The sequence below is a fragment of the Mercenaria mercenaria genome, chromosome 11 (genome assembly GCF_021730395.1).
Source record: "Mercenaria mercenaria strain notata chromosome 11, MADL_Memer_1, whole genome shotgun sequence".
In the NCBI taxonomy this organism is placed as follows: domain Eukaryota; kingdom Metazoa; phylum Mollusca; class Bivalvia; order Venerida; family Veneridae; genus Mercenaria; species Mercenaria mercenaria.
The window spans coordinates 79,393,956-79,419,742 of NC_069371.1; the positions used below are offsets into that span (position 1 = coordinate 79,393,956).

Genomic DNA, 25,787 nt, shown 5'->3' on the forward strand with positions numbered 1-25,787 from the left:
TTTTCTATTATTTGACCTGTTGACCTAGTTTTCGAAGGTACGTGACCCTGTTTTGAACTTAACCTAGATATAATCAAGGTGAACATTCTCACTAATTTTCATGAAGATCTCATGAAAAATATGGCCTCTAGAGAGGTCACAAGGTTTTTCTATTTTTATACCTACTGGCCTAGTTTTTGACCGCACGTGACCCAGTTTCGAAACTGACCTAGATATCATCAAGGTGAACATTCAGATCAATTTTCATGAAGATCCATTGAAAAATATGACCTCTAGAGAGGTCAAAAGATTTTAATAATTTTAGATCTACTGACCTAGTTTTTGACCGCAGTTGACCCAGTTTCAAACTTGACCTAGATATCATCAAGATGAACATTCAGACCAACTTTCATACAGATCCCATGAAAAGTATGACCTCTAGAGGGGTCACAATGTTTTTTTATTATTTGACCTACTGACCTTGTTTTTTAAGGCACATGACCAAGTTTCAAACTTGACCTAGATATCATCAACGTGAACATTCTGATCAATTTCTATGGAGATCCATTCACAAGTATGGCCTCTAGAGGTCACAAGGTTTTTCTATTTTTAGACCTACTGACCTAGTTTTTGACCACACATGACCCGGATTCGAACTTGACCTAGATATCATCAAGATGAACATTCAGACTAATTTCCATACAGATCCCATGAAAAATATGGCCTCTAGAGAGCTCACAAGGTTTTTCTATCATTTGACCTACTGACCTGTTTTTTGAAGGCACGTGACCCACTTTCGAACTTGATCTAGATATCATCAAGGTGAACAATCAGACCAATTTTCATACAGATCCCATGAAAAATATGGCCTCTAGAGAGGTCACAAGGTTTTTCTATTATTTGACCTACTGACCTAGTTTTTGACGGCACGTTTCGAACTTGACCTAGATATCATCAAGATAAATATTCTGACCAACTTTCATAATTATTCTGCATTTTTTACCTTCATAGTCCTGTTTAGCACTGCTCCACAGCGGGGCTGCTCTCACACCATTGTATACCAGGGCAAAAAATGCTTTCTTCACCTGAAACAATCAAATACACACTGAATTAGAAAACACATTCAAGATTTATAATGCAATAACTACCCATTCGAACAAACATATTCAGAAAGTTAACATTTTGCGGGAATATATTGCTTTCAGTTCAGAAATATATTGGATGGTCATGTTGTACGGTCATGTTGTACGTATAGGAATTGCTGAATGGAAGAGAGAAACATGTATAGAATAACACATTTTTATCCCTGTTATAACATCTGTAGAAATCCTGAGTTATTGCTTTGTAGTGGTGTTTGGGTGGCTGTGGGGTGGGGTTATGAATCCCAAATAAATCCAAGGTGCTGAAAAACAATCCTGTGTTTTCTGAACTGAGGTCAAATACTTTACTCAAATTTGGACAGAGGGACAAGGGCAAATCTAAGTAACACCCATACCCCTATTCCCAATTTTTTTTTTTTTTTGCGGGGGGGTGCACAAAAAGGTGTCAACAGCATGGAATCTCCTTCTTAGAATGCTTTGAACCAGGCATTTTGTACATTCCTTGAAAAGGTCTTGTAACTTAGATGGTATCTGCCCAAGAAAGGGTGATATTATGCACACCACAGATAAATGACTCCAAAGAACATTCTTACCACAATATTATTAAATTGAGAATGAATGAGAAGAATACATAAACCAGTAACACAAATTTCTCATAAAAACTACTCATATAGTGGTTAACCTTGGCCCAAAATAGACCCCATAGTATTACAGTATTCTGCTTTTAAGAAGTAGCTAGACCAGCATGTGACTTACTAAACTTTCAATCTCACACAAAAATACATCTTCATTAGGCAGGTTCAGCAGTCACAATTAAATCCTCTACAAGTAATAACTAAAGTTCTATTTCTTTTCCAACAGTTTCGTGATCCCCATGAGGAAAAAAGTGAATTTACTGTAAGCAGATTACCACTCCATAAATAGATGAAATTTTCTTTGAAACTGAAGGTTCTTACAGACATCGTGTCAAGTAAGATTCTGAAAATTCCAGGGAAGTTTGGCTGGTATGAGATCTTTTTTTTAACTGGCGGTAATTACCTGTACCCGTAAGGGAAGTAATACAAGTTGGCAATTACAGTAACCAGAATATACGACACAATACAATCAAGTTCATCTTTCTGAGGGAAGTAATGTCTAAACTAGGATCATATTTAGAGGAGACATTGGTTTGTTCCCTACAGGCCTATTCCGTCCAATCCTAACCTATGGGTATTTCGCAAAGTTAATGTTTTTTTGTTTCTTTTACGTATTCTGGATTAAAGATGAGACAGGAAAAATTTGTGACTAAATCCTGTTTTGCACACTATTGTCCCAACTTCAAATATTTCTTATGAAGACTTTCATTCCCAACACAACTCGCCAAGACGTGTTAAACATCTGGGAGATTGTGTTGAGCTGTTTTACAGATCTACCTAATTGGTAACAGTTTACTGACTTCCATGACATCCCATTTCAATGAACCTAAATGACAACTGCCCGATGAGGCACCCAAGTTACCTCAACAACAACTGCCAGATGAGGCAGCCTGAGTTACCTCAACAACAACTGCCTAGGGAGGCACCCGAGCTACCTCAACAACTGCCTAGGGAGGCACCCAAGCTACCTCGACAACTGCCTAGGGAGGCACATGAGCTACCTCAACAACAACTGCCTACAGCAGCACCCGAGCTACCTCAACAACTGCCTAGGAGGCACTTGAGCTACCTCAACAACAAGCTATCTCAACAACAACTGCCTAGGGAGGCAACCTGATCTACCACACTGATTTACCTAAATGACAAGAGATCACAGAGTGATCTTGGCGCCCACCAATGTGCCATTTTTGAGTGTTCCAAATTTCAAGACTTATTGACTAGCTCAAGGTCAAATTTCATTTCCGTACACAACACAAATCTATGCATGTGGTCCAAATTTGAAGCCTGTACCTTCAAAAATGTGAAAGTAGGTCACTAGGTCAATGTCAAGGTCAAAGTTTGTTTCGGTATACAAAACTATGCATGTGGTCCTAAATTTGAAGCCTGTAGCTACAGAAATGTGAAAGTAGGTCACTAGGTCAATCTTAAGGTCAAAGTTCATTTCGGTACATAAAACTATGCAAGTGGTCCAAATTTGAAGGCTGTAGTGTGAGAAATGTTAAAGTAGGTCACCAGGTCAAAATCCAGGTCAAATTTTACTTCGGAATACAAAACTATGCATGTGGTCAAAATTTGAAGCCTGTACCTTCAAAAACGTGAAAGTAGGTCACTAGGTCAATGTAAAGGTCAAAGTTTGTTTCAGTACACAAAACTATGCATGTGGTCCAAATTTAAAGGCTGTAGCTTGAGAAATGTAAAAGTAGGTCACTAGGTCAAAATCAAGGTCAAATTTTATTTCGGAATACAAAACTGTGCATGTGGTCCAAATTTGAAGCCTGTACCTTAAAAATGTGAAAGTAGGTCACTAGGTCGATGTAAAGGTCAAAGGTCATTTCAGTACACAAAACTATGCAAGTGGTCAAAATTTGAAGGCTGTAGCTTGAGAAATGTAAAAGTAGGTCACTAGGTCAAAATCAAGGTCAAATTTTATTTCAGAATACAAAACTATGCAAGTGGTCCAAATTTGAAGCCTGTACCTTCAAAAATGTGAAAGTAGGTCACTAGGTCAATGTCAAGCTCAAAGTTTTTTTCGGTACACAAAACTATGCATGTAGTCCAAATCTGAAGGCTGTAGCTTGAGAAATGTGAAAGTAGGTCACTAGGTCAAAATCAATGTCAAATTTCATTTTGAAACACGAAACTATGCATATGGTCCAAATTTGATGCCTGTACCTTCAAAAATGTGAAAGTAGGTCACTAGGTCAAAATAATGGTCAAAGTTTTTTCCAGTGCACAAAATTATGCATGTGGTCCAAATTTGAAGGCTGTAGCTACAGAAATGTGAAAGTAGGTCACTAGGTCAAAATCAAGGTCAACTCATGTCAAGGTTCATCTTGCCACTCAAAACCATACATGTGGTCCAAGTTTGAATGTTGTAGTTACTGACAAGAACATTTTAAAAGCTTTTCCCTATATAAGTCTATATGAACCATGTGACCCCCGGGGCAGGGCCAAATTTAACCCTAGGAGGATAATTTGAACAAACTTGGTAGAGAACCACTAGATGATGCTACATTACAAGTATCAAAGCCCTAGGCTTTGTGGTTTGGACAAGAAGATTTTCAAAGTTTTTCCCTATATAAGTCTATGTAAACCATATGACCCCCAGGGCGGGGCCATATTTGACCCTAGGGGTATAATTTGAACAATCTTAGTTGAAGACCACTAGATGATGTCACATATAAAATATCAAAGCCCTAGGCCCTGTGGTTTTGGACAAGAGGTTATTCAAAGTTTTTCCCTATATAAGTCTATATCATGGTTCATACACATTCTTTCATACAAAATTCCCTGACATTTCCCTGACTTTTCCCTGAAATGAAAGCATTTTTCCCTGACTTTTTGGTTCGGTACGATACAAACTAAGTCACCTAGTATGACTTTTGTTATCTTAAAATGTGCACATTTAGTGGTTCAATTTTAAATGAAAAATAGAATGTTGGCCTCCACCACCCCTACAGCCAACCCTTACCTCCTTTTTTGACAAACATTTACATTGTTTAATATTTTGTTTGTTTATTCCAAATCAACTGGATATGGAGCTGGTGATTATACAAACACATTGGCAAGCAAAATGACATGAATTATCATGCATTAAAAAGTAATCAAATACACTGTTTCAAACAAACAAATGTTTTTATGTTATGACCAATAGACAATAAAGCAATTACTTTTGGAAACCTGAACATATTTGCTCAGGAGGTAAGGGGTGCAAATCCCTTTCAGTTTCTTCTATATGGAATTTGAAGAATATGTAGAATATAGATATATGCATATAATTAAAATTATGCTATAATTGTTGTAAGTGTGATAGCTTTCATGAAAATGGAAATATTTGAAGAAACTGCCTTAACGTTTACAAATTGTTGCCTAACCAGATCAGAAAATTCCCTGACATTTTCCTGACATTTTCCAAATTTCAAAATTTCCCTGACATTTTGTAAAATTCCCTGACAATTCCCTGACCTTGAAAAAAATAATTTTTCCCTGACTTTTCCCTGACGCGTATGAACCCTGTATATAAACCATGTGACCCCCAGGGCGGGGCCATACTTGACCCCAGAGAAATAATTTGAATCATCTTGGTAGAGGACCACTAGATGATGCTTCATACCAAATATCAAAGCCCTAGGCTCTGTGGTTTTGGACAAGAAGGTTTTCAAAGTTTTTCCCTATATAAATCTATATAAATTATAAAAATAAACAAAGGGCCATAACTCACTCATAAATTGTTGAACCAGTCTGATTTTCAGGGGGACACAACTAGGGTACCAATACATCATTCTGACAAAGTTTGGTCAAAATCCCCCCAGTAGTTTCTGAGGAGATGCGATAACGAGAAATTGTTAACGGACGGACTGACGGACGGACGGAATGACGGACGGACGGACCACGGACGCAGAGTGATTTTAATAGCCCACCATCTGATGATGGTGGGCTAAAAACTGCCTAGAGCGGCATCCTGATCTACCTCAATGACAACTGCATAAAGAGGGAACCATGATACTTGCCTTGTGAAGCACCCTGATCTACCCTGGTGAGGCACCCAGGGTCACACTCAACCAGTAACACATTAAAGTAGCAATATATCCTTGACCTTCAATGTGTCTGAACCCACATTATTCAATTAATGACTGAAAGATGGAGGATATTGACCTCTGTGTGATGTATTCACATACTGATATGCTAATGATGTCAATAGCCCTTGAGAAATTGAAACATATATTTGATATCTTGGGAACATGAAAGATTTGTAAACAACAAGATACTCTATATCAGCAATTTATCATTTGTTTTTCTGGCACACAAAACTTGGCCTGTATTCAATAAATCATCAAGAAGTGGTATAAACACTTCAAGAGATTTTTCTGAACTTTTCTGCATTTATCAAGAGCATGATAAGCATTAATTGAGTGAAACATGCTTTATCTCTATGTATGCTATAAATGCATGCTAATAATTTAAAACTAGTTCTTTAACAGTTTCACTCATATATAGTGACAATATTTTTTTGGTAAAACTACTAAAATGGTAGTTATTTTGATTTGGTGATACAGTCAATATTGCTATGGAGAATCTTTTTTTTTTTGTTGGAGGGGAGAGGGGGAGAGGGTCTGGGGTATGGTGGAGCTATAGCAGCAATGCTTAAATGCAGAGTAGGAATGTTTTAGCATTACTTCTCAATTGGCAGAGTAGCATAATGTTTTAGCAGTACTTCTAAAATGGTAGTGTAGCATTGTTTAAATATTGGTGTATAATTGTTTTAGCAGCAGTGTTGAATTGCTTTCAGTAGTACTATGGCAGTGCAGAATTATGTTTGAGAAGGACCACTAAATTGACAGTGCATCAGATTCATTTTCTGGTAATACTGCCATGTAGAGATTTTGTTCCCTTAGTTCTATCAAACCCTCCATTTTGCTAAACCTGACATAACAACAGTCTGTATATAGCTTAAAGCTGACAGTGTCTAATGGAGGATCAACATTCTCCTTCAACTTTATTACTTTTGCCTAACTGTAACATATCTGTGACAGAACATACTGTTATAAAACTATGTAAAACTGATGCTATTTCAGGTGAAATTACCATTTATTATTTTCATACCTTCGCGTGCAATAAAACAAGTTTTATTGCCAATTCTAATTACATAACATTTATAATATGATACACTGTCTAGATGAAAATCATCTGTTTTCTGACATTTAAAATGTTTAGAAATGGTTATGCAGAGAATCCCTATAGTCTGGCTATTGACTAGATAACAGTTTTTATTTTTTTCTCATTTGCTATTCTTATATATTCAGACTAATCTTTCTTGGCTCTTTGAGAAGAAAGGGACATAATTAAACAAACAAGAGTTATCTCCTGTGAACAAAACATGGGGCCTGAACACAGACTAGGAATCCCAGCTACTTTTTGTAGTATTTCTGGAGTCAGCTAGGGTCAGTGTGTATATCAACAGTTAGCTCTAGGGATCTGGCTAACTAGCTAACTGGGCCTGCACTAAGATTTATGGGTAAGCACACAGTATTTGGGGTTATCGAAATGTTTTCATGCCTGTATTTTTTAAAAGTGTTCAATTTCCATGTAGTAAGAAAATGCAGTCTGGTAAATCCTGAGGAATATATCTTTTTGGAACAAGTTCTGTGAATACTCCATTATTAGTTTTTTTTTCCAGCCAGTTATTTTGTTTACAAGTTTGTTTGTGGTAAATGTTTGTAAAGAAATATCATCTTCTTTTAATGAACAGTGGACAAAAGAACCTGCGACACTTCAGCTTTAGTGTTTTTTTCCTGTTCTAGATGTAAGAAAAACAGATTAAGATGTGATATATCTTGAAACACTTTAATGAAGATCTCAATTCTTAAGTTACAGTAATCAAACTGGGACTTTATGGTTACAAAAGGACATTATATTATCTATGTTTTTGTTGCCTTTGACACAGTTATAGGTCATATCATGGCTTTCCAGCTTTTGATGGCGGGTGAATACCTAAAATACCCCTCAGACTCATTCCAACTGGCACTGGGTAGTACCACCAACCTACAGTAAACCACATGAAGCAATTCTATGTCCCAACCCAGGTCCGGGGGCCTCCGTGGCCGAGTGGTTAAGGTCGCTGACTTCAAATCACTTGCCCCTCATCGATGTGGGTTCGAGCCTCACTCGGGGCGTTGAATTCTTCATGTGAGGAAGCCATCCAGCTGGCTTACGGAAGGTTCTACCAAGGTGCCCGCTCGTGATGAAATAATGCACGGACGGGCACCTGGGGTCTTCCTCCACCATCAAAGCTGGAAAGTCGCCATATGACCTAAAATGTGTCGGTGCGACGTTAAACCCAACCAAAAAAAAAAAAAAAAAAAAAAAAAAAAAAAAAAAAAAAAAAAAACCTAGGTCCAAAACAAGTTCAGTGAGGGGCAAGTGATTAAATATCAGCAAGACATTGAAAGTTGGCCATGGAGGCCCCTTTCACATTAACACTGACTTTTCAAGAAAATATTTCAGTCACCTATAATTATGGTGTGACATGTTTTATTACAAAATTATGAGTAAAATGGGTTATATTTTCGCTGCAGGAGCAAGAAGTATTTTGCCCACTAGAATAACATTGGCTGAGGCACTAAGGTTATAACTGGTACATCAGCATGATGGAGTGAAAGACTAACTTGTCTGGGACCTGGAGGACCGCAATAAATAACCTGATAATGATGATAATGACAGTCAAGTCTGCAGCTGTAGTCATAGATAGTCTACAAGCCTTCCCCACAATATCACCATCTTAAACTGGTTTTATTTAACCTTTAGCCTGCTGGCGGCAACTGATTCTGCCGCGACCTGTGCGGACCAAGAACAGCCTGCATGTCCGTACTGTTTGCTATTCAGTCAGTAAATTTTCAGTGAACTCCACTTTGAATAATAAATGATATTGCCCAAATAAAATGATGGACCAGTCCATTTTAGAAATTTAGCAGGCTAAAAGTTAAATCCATTATCAGTTCTGTAGATCTCAAATCTTTCAAATTTTAGTGGGGAGATTATTCAATAGACCACTTTTAACTATGAAGGTCATTTGTTGTATTGATTTATTCAGAGTCAAAAAAATTCTCATTTTCTTTTTAGTTTAATGTCCTTTCTTCTGGCTGGATGTTATTTTCGTATCAGGTCAAGGAAACTTTATTGAATGTACATGTCATCTCAAGGTTGAGGCATTTTGCATGTGCAAGTGCACACATGGGAATGTCAGAGAACTATTTTATGATGCATGTTCAGCATTATACAGCCAAATTACTCATTTATATGGCGTAACATGACTGTAAAATAAAATAACTATGCTCAAGGGTAAATTATTGTGTAATATTAAGTTATGAATTATTCAATATTTCAAGCTTTTATGGTAACTTTAACTTCTATCATGATTTACTTTCTTCAGCCCTATTCAAGTGCATTTTCATAGAACACTGAACAGGTAAAAAACCTGGCGCTGAATCAACAATTTTACTGAATTTTTGTGTTTTACGGCCTTCAGTTTTGACATAATTACCCCAAAAAACAAGGATGGGCAACAATCAGTCACAAGGAGTATCTGAGGCGGTAGACCCTAACATCTAGTTATTAAGTCATTTTTAGTCCTGAATTTCCTCTGACCAAACTAATGGTCTTCTACAGACCACAGGCAATGATTCCATAATGACTGATGAGTTATTGACTGGAAACCAAATTATTCATGTGCAATTCAATAAACACCCTCTCCTTTGAAAAAGGTGTGAAAAGGGGGTAGGGGATGAGGGGAGAGTGGATGGAAGGGGAAGCCACAGATACATATTAACCTACCTATTCCATAATTTCTGTGTTAATGTCTAAGTAAACAGTGACACAGAAACCTAGAAAATGTACTGTTAATCATATGAGCCATGCCATGGGAAAACCAACATAGTGGGTATGCGACCAGCATGGATCCAGACCAGCCTGCGCATCCGCGCAGTCTGGTCAGGATCCATGCTGTTCGCTAACAGTTTCTCCAATTCCAATAGGCTTTAAAAGCGAACAGCATGGATCCTGACCAGACTGCGCGGATGCGCAGGCTGGTCTGGATCCATGCTGGTCGCATACCCACTATGTTGGTTTTCTCATGGCACGGCTCATATAACAATTCTAAACAGAAATAGTTCTGACATTTACGTGTATATAAATACTTACATTTAACTGTGTGTCAAATATAACAAGCTTAGCGCTAGTTGGTATGATGTCATAACATTTGTGCGCTCTCATGAATTTCGCAAACACAACATCGGAATTCTCATCTGAAACAAAAACATCAGTCTCAATGTATATATTTCTCACGGGAGAAACTAATCTATGTATTTTCTATTTTCTTAAGTAACTTATGTTACTTACTAAATTAATTTGTATAGATTTTGACTATGTACACAACAAACATCTTACATTCTGTATTACAAGGCAAATCTACAGGTTCAACTATTTTGCAACGACCTTGAACAAATCATCATTCTCTTCAGATAAATTAGGACACCAAAATTTAAAGGTCGATTTTCTATTATAAGACATACCTTTATCTTATAAATGATATATTTTCTATAGACTATTGCAAAAAGTAAACTGTTTAAAATTTTGTGAAAACTTTATGTCACATCAGTACTGTGTTTATTTTTGGTGACCTATTTCTTTTACACAATAAACACTGACTTAACCTAAACCAGTCACACTAGAAAATTTATGGTGACAGATAGGAAAGTAGAAATTCAGTAGGAGTTTAGTGTAGAACATACCCAAATCTTCAATTTCCATTCTCTCCATTTCACCATCAAGGTTGAACTGAAATAATAAGTAGGTCAAGGTCAAATACTTGCAGAAATTGGGTCAAGGTCAAACATACCAAAAGTTTGGGACAATATCAAAATTTCCAATAAACTGGGTCAAGAGTAGATACTTCAAAATTCAGGTCAAGTTAACTTACTTCAAGGCTTTGGGTCAAGGTCAAACACCTTAAAATTACATTTCAAGGTTGATTAAGCTTTGTTACTCGTTTTCTCGTTTTGTTTCCTTTAACCCTTTACCACACAGAACAGAAGCCAAAGTAACCTCTTTTACATAACACTGATAAGTGATAATCAATAATCAATAATCGGTATATGGCTGATAAAGGTGACTGTCTTATCTGAACAGAGGTGTTGGCATTATTTTGTGATTACACACACTTATGTTAAAAATGTCATTATTTTAATATTTTCTGTAAGCTTGACATTATTTTTGTCAATATAAAGTTTGTAGCAATTTAAATTCTCTTTCCGATGATACAAAATTTATTGTAGTTTCTCTTTGAGTTTCGAAGATATAAAGTGTTAAAGTACGGGAATATATATTCTTAGGCATAAAATTCTGTTTTGGATTACTTTCACATTGAAATTCATATACAATTTCATTTTGATGTTTGAAAGTTTGATTTATAGTTAATAGACTTATCTTCCGAATCGGAATCGGTAAGTATTTATATAAAAAAACAAGCATCAAACTGAATAACACTACAAAAATAACGGATCATAAAATTTCTGAAAGTGCAAAAAGATCGCTGAGATCGAGACTCGTAACCGACTACAGTATTCTTGTGCTAAAAATTAAAAATTTTAAGATAATATTACGTAATATTTTGATGATCAAACGTCGGTACATCACGGGTGACTTCCGCAGCAATTAACTCTTGGGGTGTCATAAAATATTTGAAAGCCGCGGTCCTTCTGTTTTGATTAATTCCCGTTATGTAAGGCCATAAATTCCAAGCCATCGTATACACAAATTGTTGTTTAGGGGAAATCCGCATGTATCACGCGTGACCTTCATGACCTAACACATTTAACAAGAGATCACAGAGCGATCTTGGCGCCCACCAATGTGCCATTTTTGAGTGTTCAAATTTCAAGACTTAATGACTAGCTCAAGGTCAAATTTCATTTCCGTACACAACACTGTGCATGTGGTCCAAATTCGCAAGCTGTAGCTTGAGAAAAGTGAAAGTAGGTCACTAGGTCAATCTTAAGGTCAAAGTTTATTTCGGTACACAAAACTATGCAAGTGGTCCAAATTTGAAGGCTGTAGCTTGAGAAATGTGAAAGTTGGTCACTAGGTCAAAATCAAGGTCAAATTACACTTCAGAACACAAATCTATGCATGTGGTCCAAATTTAAAGCTTGTACCTTCAAATATGTGAAATTAGGTCACTAGGTCAATGTCAAGGTCAAAGTTTGTTTCGGTACACAATCCTATGCATGTGGTCTAAATTTGAAGCCCGTAGCTAAAGAAATGTGAAAGTGGGTTATTAGGTCAATCTTAAGGTCAAAGTTCATTTCGGTACACAAAACTATGCAAGTGGTCCAAATTTGAAGGCTGTAGCTCGAGAAATGTGAAAGTAGTTCAAAATCAAGGTCAAATTTTATTTCGGAACACAGAACTATGCATGTGGTCCAAATTTGAAGCCTGTACCTTCAAAAATGTGAAAGTAGGTCACTAGGTCAATGTAAAGGTCAAAGTTTGTTTCGGTACACAAAACTATGCACGTGGTCCAAATTTGAAGGCTGTAGCTCGAGAAATGTGAAAGTAGGTCACCAGGTCAAAATCAAGGTCAAATTTCATTTCAGAACACAAAACTATGCATGTGGTCCAAATTTGAAGCCTGTACCTTCAAAAATGTGAAAGTAGGTCACTAGGTCAATGTCAAGGTCAAAGTTTTTTTCAGTGCACAAAACTATGCATGTGGTCCAAATTTGAAGGCTGTAGCTACATAAATGTGGAAGTAGGTCACTAAGTCAAAATCAAGGTCAACTCATGTCAAGGTTCATCTTGCCACTCAAAACCATACATGTGGTCCAAATTTGAATGTTGTATGTTAATGACAAGAAGATTTTCAAAGTTTTTTCCCTATATAAGTCTATGTAAGCCATGTGACCCCCGGGGCGGTGCCATATTTGACCCTAGGGGGATAATTTGAACAATCTTAGTAGAAGACCACTAGATGATGTCACATACAAAATATCAAAGCCCTAGGCCCTGTGGTTTTGAACAAGAAGTTTTTCAAAGTTTTTCCCTATACAAGTCTATATAAACCATGTGACCCCCAGGGCGGGGCCATATTAGACCCCAGGGAAATAATTTGAATAATCTTAGTAGAGGACCACTAGATGATGCTTCATATCAAATATCAAAGCCCTAGGCTCTGTGGTTTTGGACAAGAAGATTTTCAAAGTTTTTCCCTATATAAATCTATGTAAATTATAGAAATAAACAAAGGGCCATAACTCATTCAAAAATTGTTGAACCAGTCTGATTTTCAGGGGGACACAACTAGGGTACCAATACATCATTCTGACAAAGTTTGGTCAAAATCCCCCTGGTAGTTTCTGAGGAGATGCGATAACGAGAAATTGTTAACGGAAGGACGGACGGACGGAAGGACGGACGGACGGACGGAAGGACGACGGACCACAGACGCAGAGTGATTTGAATAGCCCACCATCTGATGATGGTGGGCTAAAAATACTTTGATGTTAAATGGTTGTTATTTTTACAACGAGGAAAGCCCGCGAACCGGCCAGTTGCAAGCAGTTTTCTCAGTAATTTTCCATGACGTAGCGTCGTGCACATGTAGGAAAAAACCCCGGTGTCTTTCTTTGCAAAGTACTCGATAAATTTAAATAGTAACCACATGATCTTGTACGTAAATAATAATGACGAAATCCCATATTTTGAGTTAGTAAACATCCGGAATTTGTTTCTTTAGGAAAAGAACGAAAATAAAGCGATTGATTATGAGACACGGGATAAAACGATTCTGTTCAAATGGCCGTTAATCGGTATAATACGTTTCTATCGGGGAACCGATAGACTCGGGTCAATACGTTTCTGTTCGGTAATCGATAGATACGGTGATAAACGTATCCATGTGGGAAAGGGTTAACCGGCTGTTCACCCCATGTACCGTAGCAATATGTCAAGCCCAATAATGTACCATAAAGACATATTTTTCTTTTCTAAGCTAAAACTTTTTGTTGTCAGCAGAGTAACTGACAATACCTTTTAAGCTTAATGACATTTAAAAACTGCAGGTTACTGAAAGCTTGTCCCCAGGAGAATCATTCATCCTGTGAGGAGATTAATGGACTGTGTTCCACATTGTCAGGTGAAACCATCTATTATAGTCCCTAATTACCCACATCCACATGGAAACACCACAAGGAGGTAAGAAATGTCTAAGATGTCCTCCTATTAATGTATGTTTAAGTACTTTGGTGTTATATATTAGTGCCAGGTTTATGAGTATTTGTGATCAATAATTCACAGGATAAAAATAGTTCCCAAGAACAGTTCATCAAGCCCAGATCAATAACATATCACATTAAATTCAGATCTCAACTGGAATGATTTTGTAATGAAATGGGTTAAGCATCAACATCTGAATAAACAAGAGCTGTCTCCATAGGATGACACATGCCCCCGATGGCACTTTGAATGAATAGTTATGGCCGATGTTAGAGTTTAGGACCTTTGACCTACGGAGCTGGGTCTTGCGCGCGACACGTCGTCTTACTGTGTCACACATTCATGCGTAGTTATTTTAAAATCCATGCATGAATGACAATGATATCGACCGGACACGCCCATCAATGCACTATCATGAAAAATGACCTTTAATGTCTAAGTGTGACCTTGATCTTTGAGCTACGGACCTGGGTCTTGCGTGTGACACGCCGTCTTACTGTGGTACACATTCATGCCAAGTTATTTGAAAATCCATCCATCGATGACAAAGATATGGACCGGACACGCCCATCAATGCACTATCCTTTAACGTCTAAATGTGACCTTGACCTTTGAGCTACGGACCTGGGTCTTGCGCGCGACACGTCGTCTTACTGTGGTACACATTCATGCCAAGTTATTTGAAAATCCATCCATCGATGACAAAGATATGGACCGGACACGCCCATCAATGCACTATCATTTAATGTCTAAGTGTGACCTTGACCTTTGAGCTACGGGCCTGGGTCTTGCGCGCGACACGTCGTCTTACTGTGGTACACATGCATGCCAAGTTATTTGAAAATCCATCCATTGATGACAAAGATATGGACCGGACACGAAAATTGCAGACCGACTGACAGACCGACCGACAGACAGTTCAAAAACTATATGCCTCCCTTCGGGGGCATAAAAATAAGTCTTCACTAGGATTATTTCAAAGGTCAAGTTCATATAAAGGTAATTTGAAGCTATTCTTGAACTGAAAATTTACTTATTAATATACTCTAATAAAATGAAACTAAAGTTTATCCTTTTTCTGTAAGGTAAGGACTCTATGCTGAATGATTATATTTTAATAAGAACTCTACATTACTACACTAAATGATCACGATTACCGGCATTTGACAGTGTAAGATATCTCAGTTATCACGCTAAATGACCATGTTTACTCCCCTTGTCAGTGTAAAAATCCTTAGTAATTACGCTAAATGACCATGTTTACTCCCCTTGTCAGTGTAAAAATCCTTAGTAATTACGCTAAATGACCATGTTTACTCCCCTTGTCAGCGTAAAAACCCTTAGTCATTATGCAAAATGACCATGTTGTCAGTATAAAAACCCTTAGTTATTATGCTAAATGACCATTTTTACTCTCCTTGTCAGTGTAAAAACCCTTAATTATGCTAAATGACCACTTTTTACTCCCCTTGTCAGTGTAAAAACCCTTAGTTATTACGCTAAATAATCAGCCTTACTGGCCCTGACGTAATACCTCTGTTATTATGCTAAAATGACCATTACTTGCCTTGACAGTGTCAGGACTCTGCATAATCTTGCTAAATTATCATGTTTTACTGACACCCTGACAAGTGTTTAAGCTAAATTATTGAATCTTACTAGCATTAGTACTCTCTCAGTTATTAAGCTAAATTCTCTTGTTATACTAACCTTGACAGTGTTAGGACTCTCTGGTCGGTAAATGATCGCGTGTGAGTGATCATTCTGGAAGGGAGATAACCTACTCTGTAACGGTGGTGCCGACTTTGGTTCATTCGACAGCGACGAAGATCGCAGGGGAGACACTGAAAATATAACAAACAAAACATTTAACAACAAATGTGCATGTACAAAATTAACTGTTATATAAGTTTATTTCCAAAAATAGCTGTGCAAAGAATTCGGGCTAAAAATACTACCCACTTGCTACCTAAAGGAGAACAGCTTTCTCTATAATGCAAGACTGTGACAAAAGAAATTAGATGACTCCTGAAAATTTGATTGTTCCACTCTTGTTGGCATCTAAACCAATGCCAGCAGCATACAGAATTTTTATCACCCCCCCCTCCCTACACCCCACTAAAAAAAAAAGGATTTGCTAGTATAAACAAGTTTGAAAGCATCTGTAAGAAAACAGTACCTTTGTCTAGGATTGCTTTATACATCTGGTACATGTATATCTGTATATTATCAATTTTTTCTCATGTTTCTAAAACCACATATACCACAACAGTAGCTCCATTATCAGTCATAATATTTTCAATGTGACATTCATAAATATAATCTTCCCATGTTAAAAGACATGTAATATCCACTTCAAACTTACAACTTATAATTCTGAAAACTTCATAATTTATGATGATCCTACAATGTTTTTTGTTAAAATTAGGTCTCTAGTTATCTGAATAAATTTGCTTCACTCAAAATTCAAGACAACCTTTTTTAACATTCTGTGTGTGTTTGGGTTTAACGTCTTTTTCAACAATTTTTCAGTCATATAAATGATGGTTTTAATATTCTGAATCAAGATGGTGTGACGATCAAAGATCGAAGTAATGACAGGTTATTGATTGTAAATCAATCAGAGGATTTACATACATTTATGCAATATTTGAAAAATGTTTATTCACTTTATAATCTTTACCTTGTCTGATTCTAAAGAACACCTTTTTCACCTCACTTCTAATTTCTGTTACCACTTAATAAATAGATGCAAAGAATAGAAATAATAATTCAAGATTTATTACTTTAACATATGTTAAAGTGTTACTTTAACATATGTGAAAGAGTTATGGTAACACATTAAAAAGGAAATAAACAACAAATAAACTGTTAATTTTCCAATGGGAAGTACATATTTTCCGCCAATTGTGACATACTGTCCTATTTTGTCGTAATATTCAGGCTAAGTTCCAATCTCTAAAAACCCTTACTAGAGCATGTGCCATTCTAGTTGGAGGGTGGCTTTTTTATGCTTATAAGTTATCAAGGTCAGTCGATCTGAATCCCAGCTGAACGGCTATATTAAATAAATATCAAAAACATTTTGTATGGAAAAACATCAAATGTCTAATATAGCACATTTTCATTGGATAGCTGAATCATTCAGTTCCTTTGTGTGAAGCCAGGGGCAATAAAAATGTTAACACAGAAACAACTTGTTGGAGTTATTTCCACAGTTAATGAAGAAAACTTATATATGAGAAATATGACAGAACAAAACAGGGTCTGGAGCCAGTCTAAATCTAGGTTTTTAACCCTTAGCATGCTAGATAAATTGTCGTCTGCTGGAAATGTCATCTGCTAAAATTGTAAAGTTCATTCAATTTGCTCCAAAACTGGAAGAAATATTGTCAGAGTAGCAAACAGCTTGGAACCTGATCAGACGCCGATTTAATCGGCGTCTGATCTGGTTCCAAGCTGTTTGCAAAGGCTGTTAAATTCGCCTGCAGCAGGCTAAGGGTTAAATGCAGTCTGCATAAAGCTAAGTATAGGTTATAGATCATTTAGTTAGATTTAATTTCAAAGGATGATCATAGGCAAATATGCCGATTTCGGCATTTTCTGTTATTTTTGGAAACTTGCAAAAGTCAAGTCCGCATTTAGCTACATGTATGTCTGAAGAATGACAAACTGTGTAACAACAGAACGTAAATAGCCGACAGTCATTACGGGTGCAATATGTTACAGTAAAATGTCATTTACAAAAAACCTCAAGTCACTGCGGCTTATAAGAATAGATTAGTTGCAGCAGCTGCAACTAGAGAAGAACGCTGACAAGCGACTTTACATGGCTGGAAAAAAACCTGGTGCTAACATAACGGATTCGTTTTTAACGAATTTGTCCGATTTCACAGACCATGTCCCAAACAGTTGTTTTGGTAGAAAATGATAAACTTGCACAGCATAATTTATTACATTCATTACGACATTGTAAATTATACGATGAACAGCCTGTAACAATACTTCCATTATATATAATGAAGTAATTAATAGCTGTGCTGCAAAAATATGACATATTTTCAAGACATATGCAATTATTTCTGTTCTCTGTTATTTAAACTATGTCTTCAAATTATTACAGTTAAGGACAGTAGGTAATTAAGATAGGGAGAATAAAAGAGAATAGAGGAGGGTAAATTTGTACAATGAACTTAGGAGTGCTTACCATAAAGATACTGACTGAATGGCGAACAGCGCAGATCATGATCAAACTGCAGGGATGTGCAGGCTGATTATGATCTGCACTGGTCGCAAAGGCAGAATCAAACATGTCCAGCGTGATAAGGGTTAAGAAATAAATCTCCCAAGAGTCCACTGATTTTTTTTTTCATATAAATTTCTGCATTTCACTCTGATTTCTGAATCAATATTTAACCTAGTTTTTGTTTATAATGAGCATGAGCATTCCATGCCATGAAGCAATTGATAAACTGTGGGGAGATATCAGGCAGATCAATATTTAGACAGGAAAAATACAATGTCAATTTCCATCCTACACTTCCAAATCAGGATTAACATTATTCATCTATATTAGTACTTTATTTGCATTGAATTTTACAAAAATGCTGCTTAGTATTTTGCTCAAATATTCTTTTTAGCACTGAATATCAAAATTTTGATAAAACTTTTTGTTTAAAGATACCCAATGCGTATCTTTCACTGAAATACTGTACCTTAAGATATTTACTTCAAGTGTAGAAAGTCCTCATCAAATGTATCTAACTTTAATGCATATCTAGTTTATTACCCTTAACATGCTGGATACAATTAATTCTGCCTTTGCAACCAGTGTAGATCATGATCAGCCTGCACATCTGTGCAGTCTGATCAAGATCTGCACTGTTTGCCATACAGTTTATGGTACTGTCCAAATTCCATGATGGAAAAGTTTATTATAGAAATGTAGCATAAGGGTAAGTGAACTCAACTTTTGCAATATTAAATGTCTTACAATAACAGCTGTTTGTTAAAAAAGCTGGAAGTTTTTTTGCGGTAGTACACATTTATACTGTGTTCAGTTATGGCAGTACACATTTATACTGTGTTCAGTTATGACAGTACACATTTATACTGTGTTCAGTTATGGCAGTACACATTTATACTGTGTTCAGTTATGACAGTACACATTTATACTGTGTTCAGTTATGGCAGTACACATTTATACTGTGTTCAGTTATGACAGTACACATTTATACTGTGTTCAGTTATGGCAGTGCACATTTATACTGTGTTCAGTTATGACATGTACTGAATATGTATTATTCTAAACCTTAGAAGCAGAATTAATTATCATTGTTAATACAGATTAAATTGTTGATTTAATGTTTAAAATTAATGAACTATAATGAAGGTGCAAATATATAATTTGAGTCTAGTATACCTTTAAACAAACCCTTTTTTGATGAGCTATAGGTAACATTAAAATTCTATTTGTCTATGTGGAAGGACTTTGAGGAAAACACATTAAACAAACCATTTTTTGATAAGATAACATTAAAATTCTAGTTGCCCATGTGGAAGGACTTTCAGGAAATGACATATTAAATCATTCTAGAACTGAATTGCTGGCAACAGCATAATTATCTGTTACCAAAATGCATGTTCAGTGGGACGAATTCCAAAATTTAAGAGCATAATGTCAGAATACCATTTTCAGAATCTCTTTAAAAACAACAACAACAAAACCACTGACAGAAAAAGACAATCACTGCAGAAATTTGCCACCAGGCCACTTTCTTCCACACAAACATTGATTCTTGTGAGAGAGTAGTAATTCAATTAATTTGAAGAGACCCTGACTTGTCACTGTTGACACTTTCACCAACAGACAATACATTTCCTTGACAGTTCCACTAGCAAACAATATATTTCCCTTTGTTTATTCAAGATTTATTTGTTTTGAATCGACTTAATGTTTTATTCTGACCACTTTTAATGTTGACTGTTATTGAACTGCACCTGAAGTCCCTTTCTGTCTATTATATAAAGCTTAGTTATAATTTACACCATATTTATCATATCTGATAACTGAAATTTTAAGTAGGCACTTAACACTTTGTATAGCAAAGTATTATATTAACTAACTGACTATAATATTATGTTCTGCTGGTAAAACTTGTGGTCTTCAGCTGGCACAACTTTATGTATTGGCTGACAATATTTTTTTCTGGCAAAGTTGACAATGTATGCTGCCAGCTCATTTGATGTATGGATCATTACTGACAAGGTGTTCTACTGGCAAATCATAAAGAATTCAACTGACAATGTGTTCTGTTGGGTTGTCTTTAACTGGCAATACTATGTATCAACTGACAATGTATTCTGTTGGCAAAACTTGATGTCTTTAACTGCCAATACTATGTATCAACTGACAATATATCGTTTTGACAAAGTCTGAAGACTTCAACTGACAATTATTCTAACAGCAGAACCTGGTGTATACTAACTGACAATTCTGCTGACAAGAAGCCTACAACTGACAATGAGTGCTGCTGACAAAACATGCAATTAAGAATTAAAATGTGGATAAAAACATCACATATGACAGTAACAGAAGTGGAGAACTGGGTAACCTTCAAAAATAGAAGGCAAAGCTATCAATAAATAAAGAAAACCAGTTTAGAAAAAAAAATCTGTCATCCGTAATATGACACTCTGGTAAACAGCATGTTCAGTAAACTTAAAGGTCCATTACTAAGGGAAAGTGAGTTGGCAATTTTTTTCATAGCCAGTGCATAGACTTCTGCAAGACACTAAATAATGAAGATTGGCAGGTCAAAATTTACAGAAGGTCTTTGGAACTCAAAGAAATGTATGTGTATTATGTTGAAATTTCAACGAATCGACAAAGTGACCCCCCAGGTCTTTTTAACTTTCTTCATACTTCATAGAAAAATAATTGTACATATACTGTGATTTATTTCGAATTTCTACATACCAGCTTTCATTTTCCAATAAAATGAAATAGTTTCTGTGCTTTTTAAAAGAAATTAAAATGTTCACTTTCCTTAGTATTGGACCTTTAATACAAAACACAGCCTCAACAACAAATTCAGAACCCACTGTCTTGAAACATTATACTTTCTTAAACATTCTGAAATGTTGTCACACAAACTGATGCATCTTTCAAACAGAAACTGTGCACAAGTGAACAAATGCTGCAACATTTATACTCAAGAGAAATTAAAAAGAGCAATTAATTGTGTTTTCTTAAGGAAGAAACAGATTAGATAGGAAAAAAATCTTTTCACAGTTTGAGACTTGCAGTTTCCCAGTCTAAAACGATTACTATACTGATTTGGCACCTGCTGCCTGCAAGCATTCTCACATCTAATGACACTTCCTGGTATTACTGCTTTCTGCAGCTAATGTTTTCATAGTGACTGATAGCAAGAGCTGCTAATGTCTTTAAAGTAACTGTACTGCGAACTGCTAAAAATACTGAAAGCAAAAGCAACTAATGTCTATAAGTGATTGAAAGCAACTAATGTCTTTAAAGTGATTGAAAGCAAGAGCAGCTTATGTCTTTATAGTGCTGCTAATGTCTTTAAAGTGATTGAAAGCAAAAGCATCTAATGTCTTTAAAGTGATTGAAATGTGAACTGCTAATGGCTTTAAAGTGACTGACAGCTCCCTTGCTACTTCTACAAAACGTTTGAGTAAGTCATGAGATCAGCTATAAGATCTGTTGTTGAATAATCAGCTGATAAATAAACAATACAAACAAATAGAAACACTTGACCTTGATCTTGATAAAGAAAAAATAATTCACATGGTGAAAGTCATGTCATTTAAGTCCATCATATTTTCTCATAAAACAACAAACCAATCAGTTACATTAAGTACTAACCATTCAGGATAACATGTCAGTTGGACATGGTTAATATAAATTAATAAAAATGTTTAATATCTGATATGAGTGAACCAGAGAACCCTTATCAATACAAAATCTAAATTTCATTTACTGACAAATCAATGCAAGAACTTTTTGTTTTCATTGTCCCCAGTAATAATGAAGCTTATCATGTACTATATGTTCTAATCATGGAAAATACCAACAGGAAAAATCAACAAATGAGCCGCGCCATGAGAAAACCAACATAGTGGCTTTGCGACCAGCATGGATCCAGACCAGCCTGCGCATCCGCGCAGTCTGGTCAGGATCCATGCTATTCGCTAATAAAGCCTATGGCAATTGGAGAAACCGTTAGCGAACAGCATGGATCCTGACCAGACTGCGCGGATGCGCAGGCTGGTCTGGATCAATGCTGGTCGCAAAGCCACTATGTTGGTTTTTCCATGGCGCAGCTCAAATTAGATTTCAACTACAAAAGGCAGGGGAAAAATAGTTTCCTAGAGATCCTAACGCCATGCAGATACTGACAACAGTGAGTGACAAAACAGAATCCTTTTTTGTATGCCACAAAAATACTGTCACCAATGATAGACAAAACAAACATCTTCATCGTAGTTCATGCAAATATGAAATTCCTCCATAGTCAATGTTTATGCAAAATATCTGAACTTCAATGCTATGTACTGTCTAGTAGGACAAAAACATATTTTCCTGACCTTGTTCCATAATATCTACATTGCATGTACATTCATGAACCATTGTAGGTTCCTTTTACCAGTTCAAAGCTTAATTTCTGTTCATCATTTTCTTGTAATTCAAACTTTTTGCCAACTAAAATGTTCTGTGCCCATAAAAACCATGACCTTAGAAATGCTTAAAATAATTTTCATCAACAAATTCCAATTATCACCATCATGGAAAATTGTGTTGGAAAGAAAGTGAAAAAATTACTTAATTTTGGGGGAAAATGTGTGACCTGTTTGAAAGATGATAATGAGTTTTGCTGGTATTTTTGTTTTTTCTAAGAAAGCCTAATCAGTTCATGTTGAACAGAAAGGTCTTTTTTGTAATTTGTTAGGTTTAACTTCTCACCAACAAAATTCAAGGTTGTAAGGTGACTTTCCAGCTTTGATAGCTGATGAAGACTCCGTGCACTATTTCATCAGAGCCACCTGCGGGCACCTGGGTAGAATCATCGACCTTCCTTAAGCCTGCTGGATGGATTTCTAACACGAAGAATTTGACGCCCAAAGTGAGGCTCGAACCCACATCAGTGAGGGACAAGGGGTTAGAAGTCAGCAACCTTAACCACTCAGCCACAGAGGCTACCTATTGAAATGTTGTCATTTAGGTCATTCCGAATCAATTTGTGCCATTTTGTGTTGTCATTTAAGTCAATCTGAGCCAATTGGCGAGTCTACTATTCAATGTCCTCATTTAGGTCAATCCGGATTCAGTTTTCGATGGTTAGCATGACTGATCATGGTCATTAAGAGATCTACAGAATTCCTGGATTTGGTGATAATCTCCCCCTTAAGTTCTTTTTAGTAAAAAATCTCTTACATATTTTGCTATTATTGAAGCATTGTGTATATTGTAGATGCTTCAGATATTGTTATTATAGGTACTTATAAAAACCCATATAAAGAATGGAATTCAAAGGAATGCAAGGCTTATTTCAATTATACTTTTTTCTTTAACTGAATAAAGCAAACCATAAAATGCTATAAATTACACAATAGACTGTATTTTGACTGAATGCCAATTAATACAGGTAATTAACTTTCTCTTTAGAAAAACTTATCCATATTATGTTTTACCTTATTTACAGTTTTCAACTGTCAAAACTAGAACTGTCACAGGAGTGACTCATACCCCCACCATACGGTCTTGTCACAGAAGAATGGCAACCATAAGGAATCTTAAAAATACTTTGGAGTACTTCATCCTGGGCTTCCACATATAAGTAATACTAGTATAATACTAGTATAGTAATACTAGTAAATATATTAAATCTCTAATATTAGAGATACACTAAAAGTGAATGCAAAAAAGTGTCTTACCGACCCATGTTACCACGGGAAAATGTTTTTACTTTTTACATAGAACTTATAATAAAAAAGTTAGAAAAATACCTAAAATATTGAAAATCTAAAAATAGGATTTCTAAAAATAGACTAATTCCTGGAATTTATGGGGAAGAAACTCAGTACAAAGGTTAAAAAAAGGTTACTTCCGTTTGGCTCTAAGCCAATCAGAATGAGATATAGTGAAAATAAATAAAAATTAACCTTAAATTCTAGGTAAAAGGGGACACAATTCAAGAAAAATAGTGTCAGAGTTATGCACCTTGTGTCACATGATGTGGGTGATGAGGTGGAACATCTATTTTAAGTCTGAATCAAATCCATTCAGTAGTAATTGAGATATAGTGAAAATACATCAAAATTAACCTTAAATTCTAAGTAAAAAGGGGCATAATTCATGAAAAATAGTGTCAGAGTTATGCACCTTGTGTCACATGATGTGGGTGATGAGGTGGAACATCTATTTTAAGTTTGAATCAAATCCATTTTGTAATAATTGAGATATAGTGAAAATACATCAAAATCAACCTTAAATTTAAAGTAAAAGGGGACATAATTCATAAAAAATTTATGTCAGAGTTAAGCACCTTATGTCACATCATCTGTGTGAAGAGGTGGAACAACTATTTTAAGTTTGAATCAAATCCATTTAGTAATAACTAGGATATAGTGAAAATACAACAAAATTAACCTTAAATTCTAAGTAAAAGGGGACATAATTCATGAAAACTTGGTGTCAGAGTTATGCACCTTGTGTCACATGATGTGGGCACATGATGTGGATGATGAGGTGGAACATCTATTTTAAGTTTGAATCAAATCCATTCAGTAGTAACTGAGATAAAGTGAAAATACATCAAAATCAACCTTAAATTCTAAGTAAAAAGGGGCATAATTCATAAAAAAAATGGTGTCAGAGTTATGCACCTTATGTCACATGATGTGGGTGATGAAGTGGAACATCTGTTTTAAGTTTGAATCAAATCCATTTAGTAATAACTGAGATATAGTGAAAATACAACAAAATTAACCTTAAAGTCTAAGTAAAAGGGGACATAATTCATGAAAACTTGGTGTCAACAGTTATGCACCTTGTGTCACATGATGTGGGTGATAAGGTGGAACATGTATTTTAAGTTTGAATCAAATCCATTTGGTAATAACTGAGATAATAGATTTCGGGACGCGACGGGACGGGACGGGACGCGACAAAACTGACTCCTATATACCCCCCTCAAACATGTTTGGCGGGGGTATAAAAACAGATTTCCAGTACAGCAAAAATATAAGTTATACACACTTTGTACCAATTTGTCTTTCTTTGTACCAATCCAATATGGCCAACTTTTGTAGAGTTAATTCCCTTAGTAATGGTAAAGTCCGAGTATATCCGATTTTGTGCGCATGCGCAATCCTTTTGGCGCCAATCGCCTTTTTTGTAAATTATCTTCCCTTTGCAAGGAGTTACTCCCCTTTGTAACATGTCCGCCGCCATCTTGAAAATCAGGCGATCGTCTAGGTAGGTCGGTGTTGATGTAAACAACACTTCGTACGGCTTATCCTAAGTAATCCGTACCCCACCCACTTATTTTTTAAAGGTGAAGGGTCCAAATTCTTCGACCATTTATAGGGACCGGAAGTCCAAACCGGGTGCAGTTCCAGACTCTAAGGCGTCATACCGGAGGATTCACCGAAGGGTTTTCCCCTAGCCCGTCTCATTTCCGGTAGACCCCTTTCCCTATGTTCAAGCTCAAACCTAACATTTTTATTATTGGTCCGATTTGATAATTCCAACGGATTTCCATAGTAACGTGTGTTGGTA

The 25,787-nt window shown here is 36.1% G+C and overlaps 1 protein-coding gene across 29 annotated transcripts in view; it reads right to left on the bottom strand.

Annotated features, from left to right (window-relative positions):
• The window catches only part of LOC123532297 (5'-AMP-activated protein kinase subunit gamma-1-like), a 416,776-nt gene that overhangs the window by 19,278 nt on the left and 371,711 nt on the right, over positions 1-25,787 (bottom strand). For all 29 annotated transcript variants that reach the window (XM_053517856.1, XM_053517853.1, XM_053517855.1 and 26 more), the window contains 4 exons: positions 15,692-15,825; positions 10,501-10,546; positions 9,911-10,014; positions 983-1,064 (listed from right to left, as the gene is read on the bottom strand). In XM_053517856.1, coding sequence (XP_053373831.1) covers positions 983-1,064; positions 9,911-10,014; positions 10,501-10,546; positions 15,692-15,825 — 366 coding nt within the window. The remainder of the gene's footprint in view (positions 1-982; positions 1,065-9,910; positions 10,015-10,500; positions 10,547-15,691; positions 15,826-25,787) is intronic.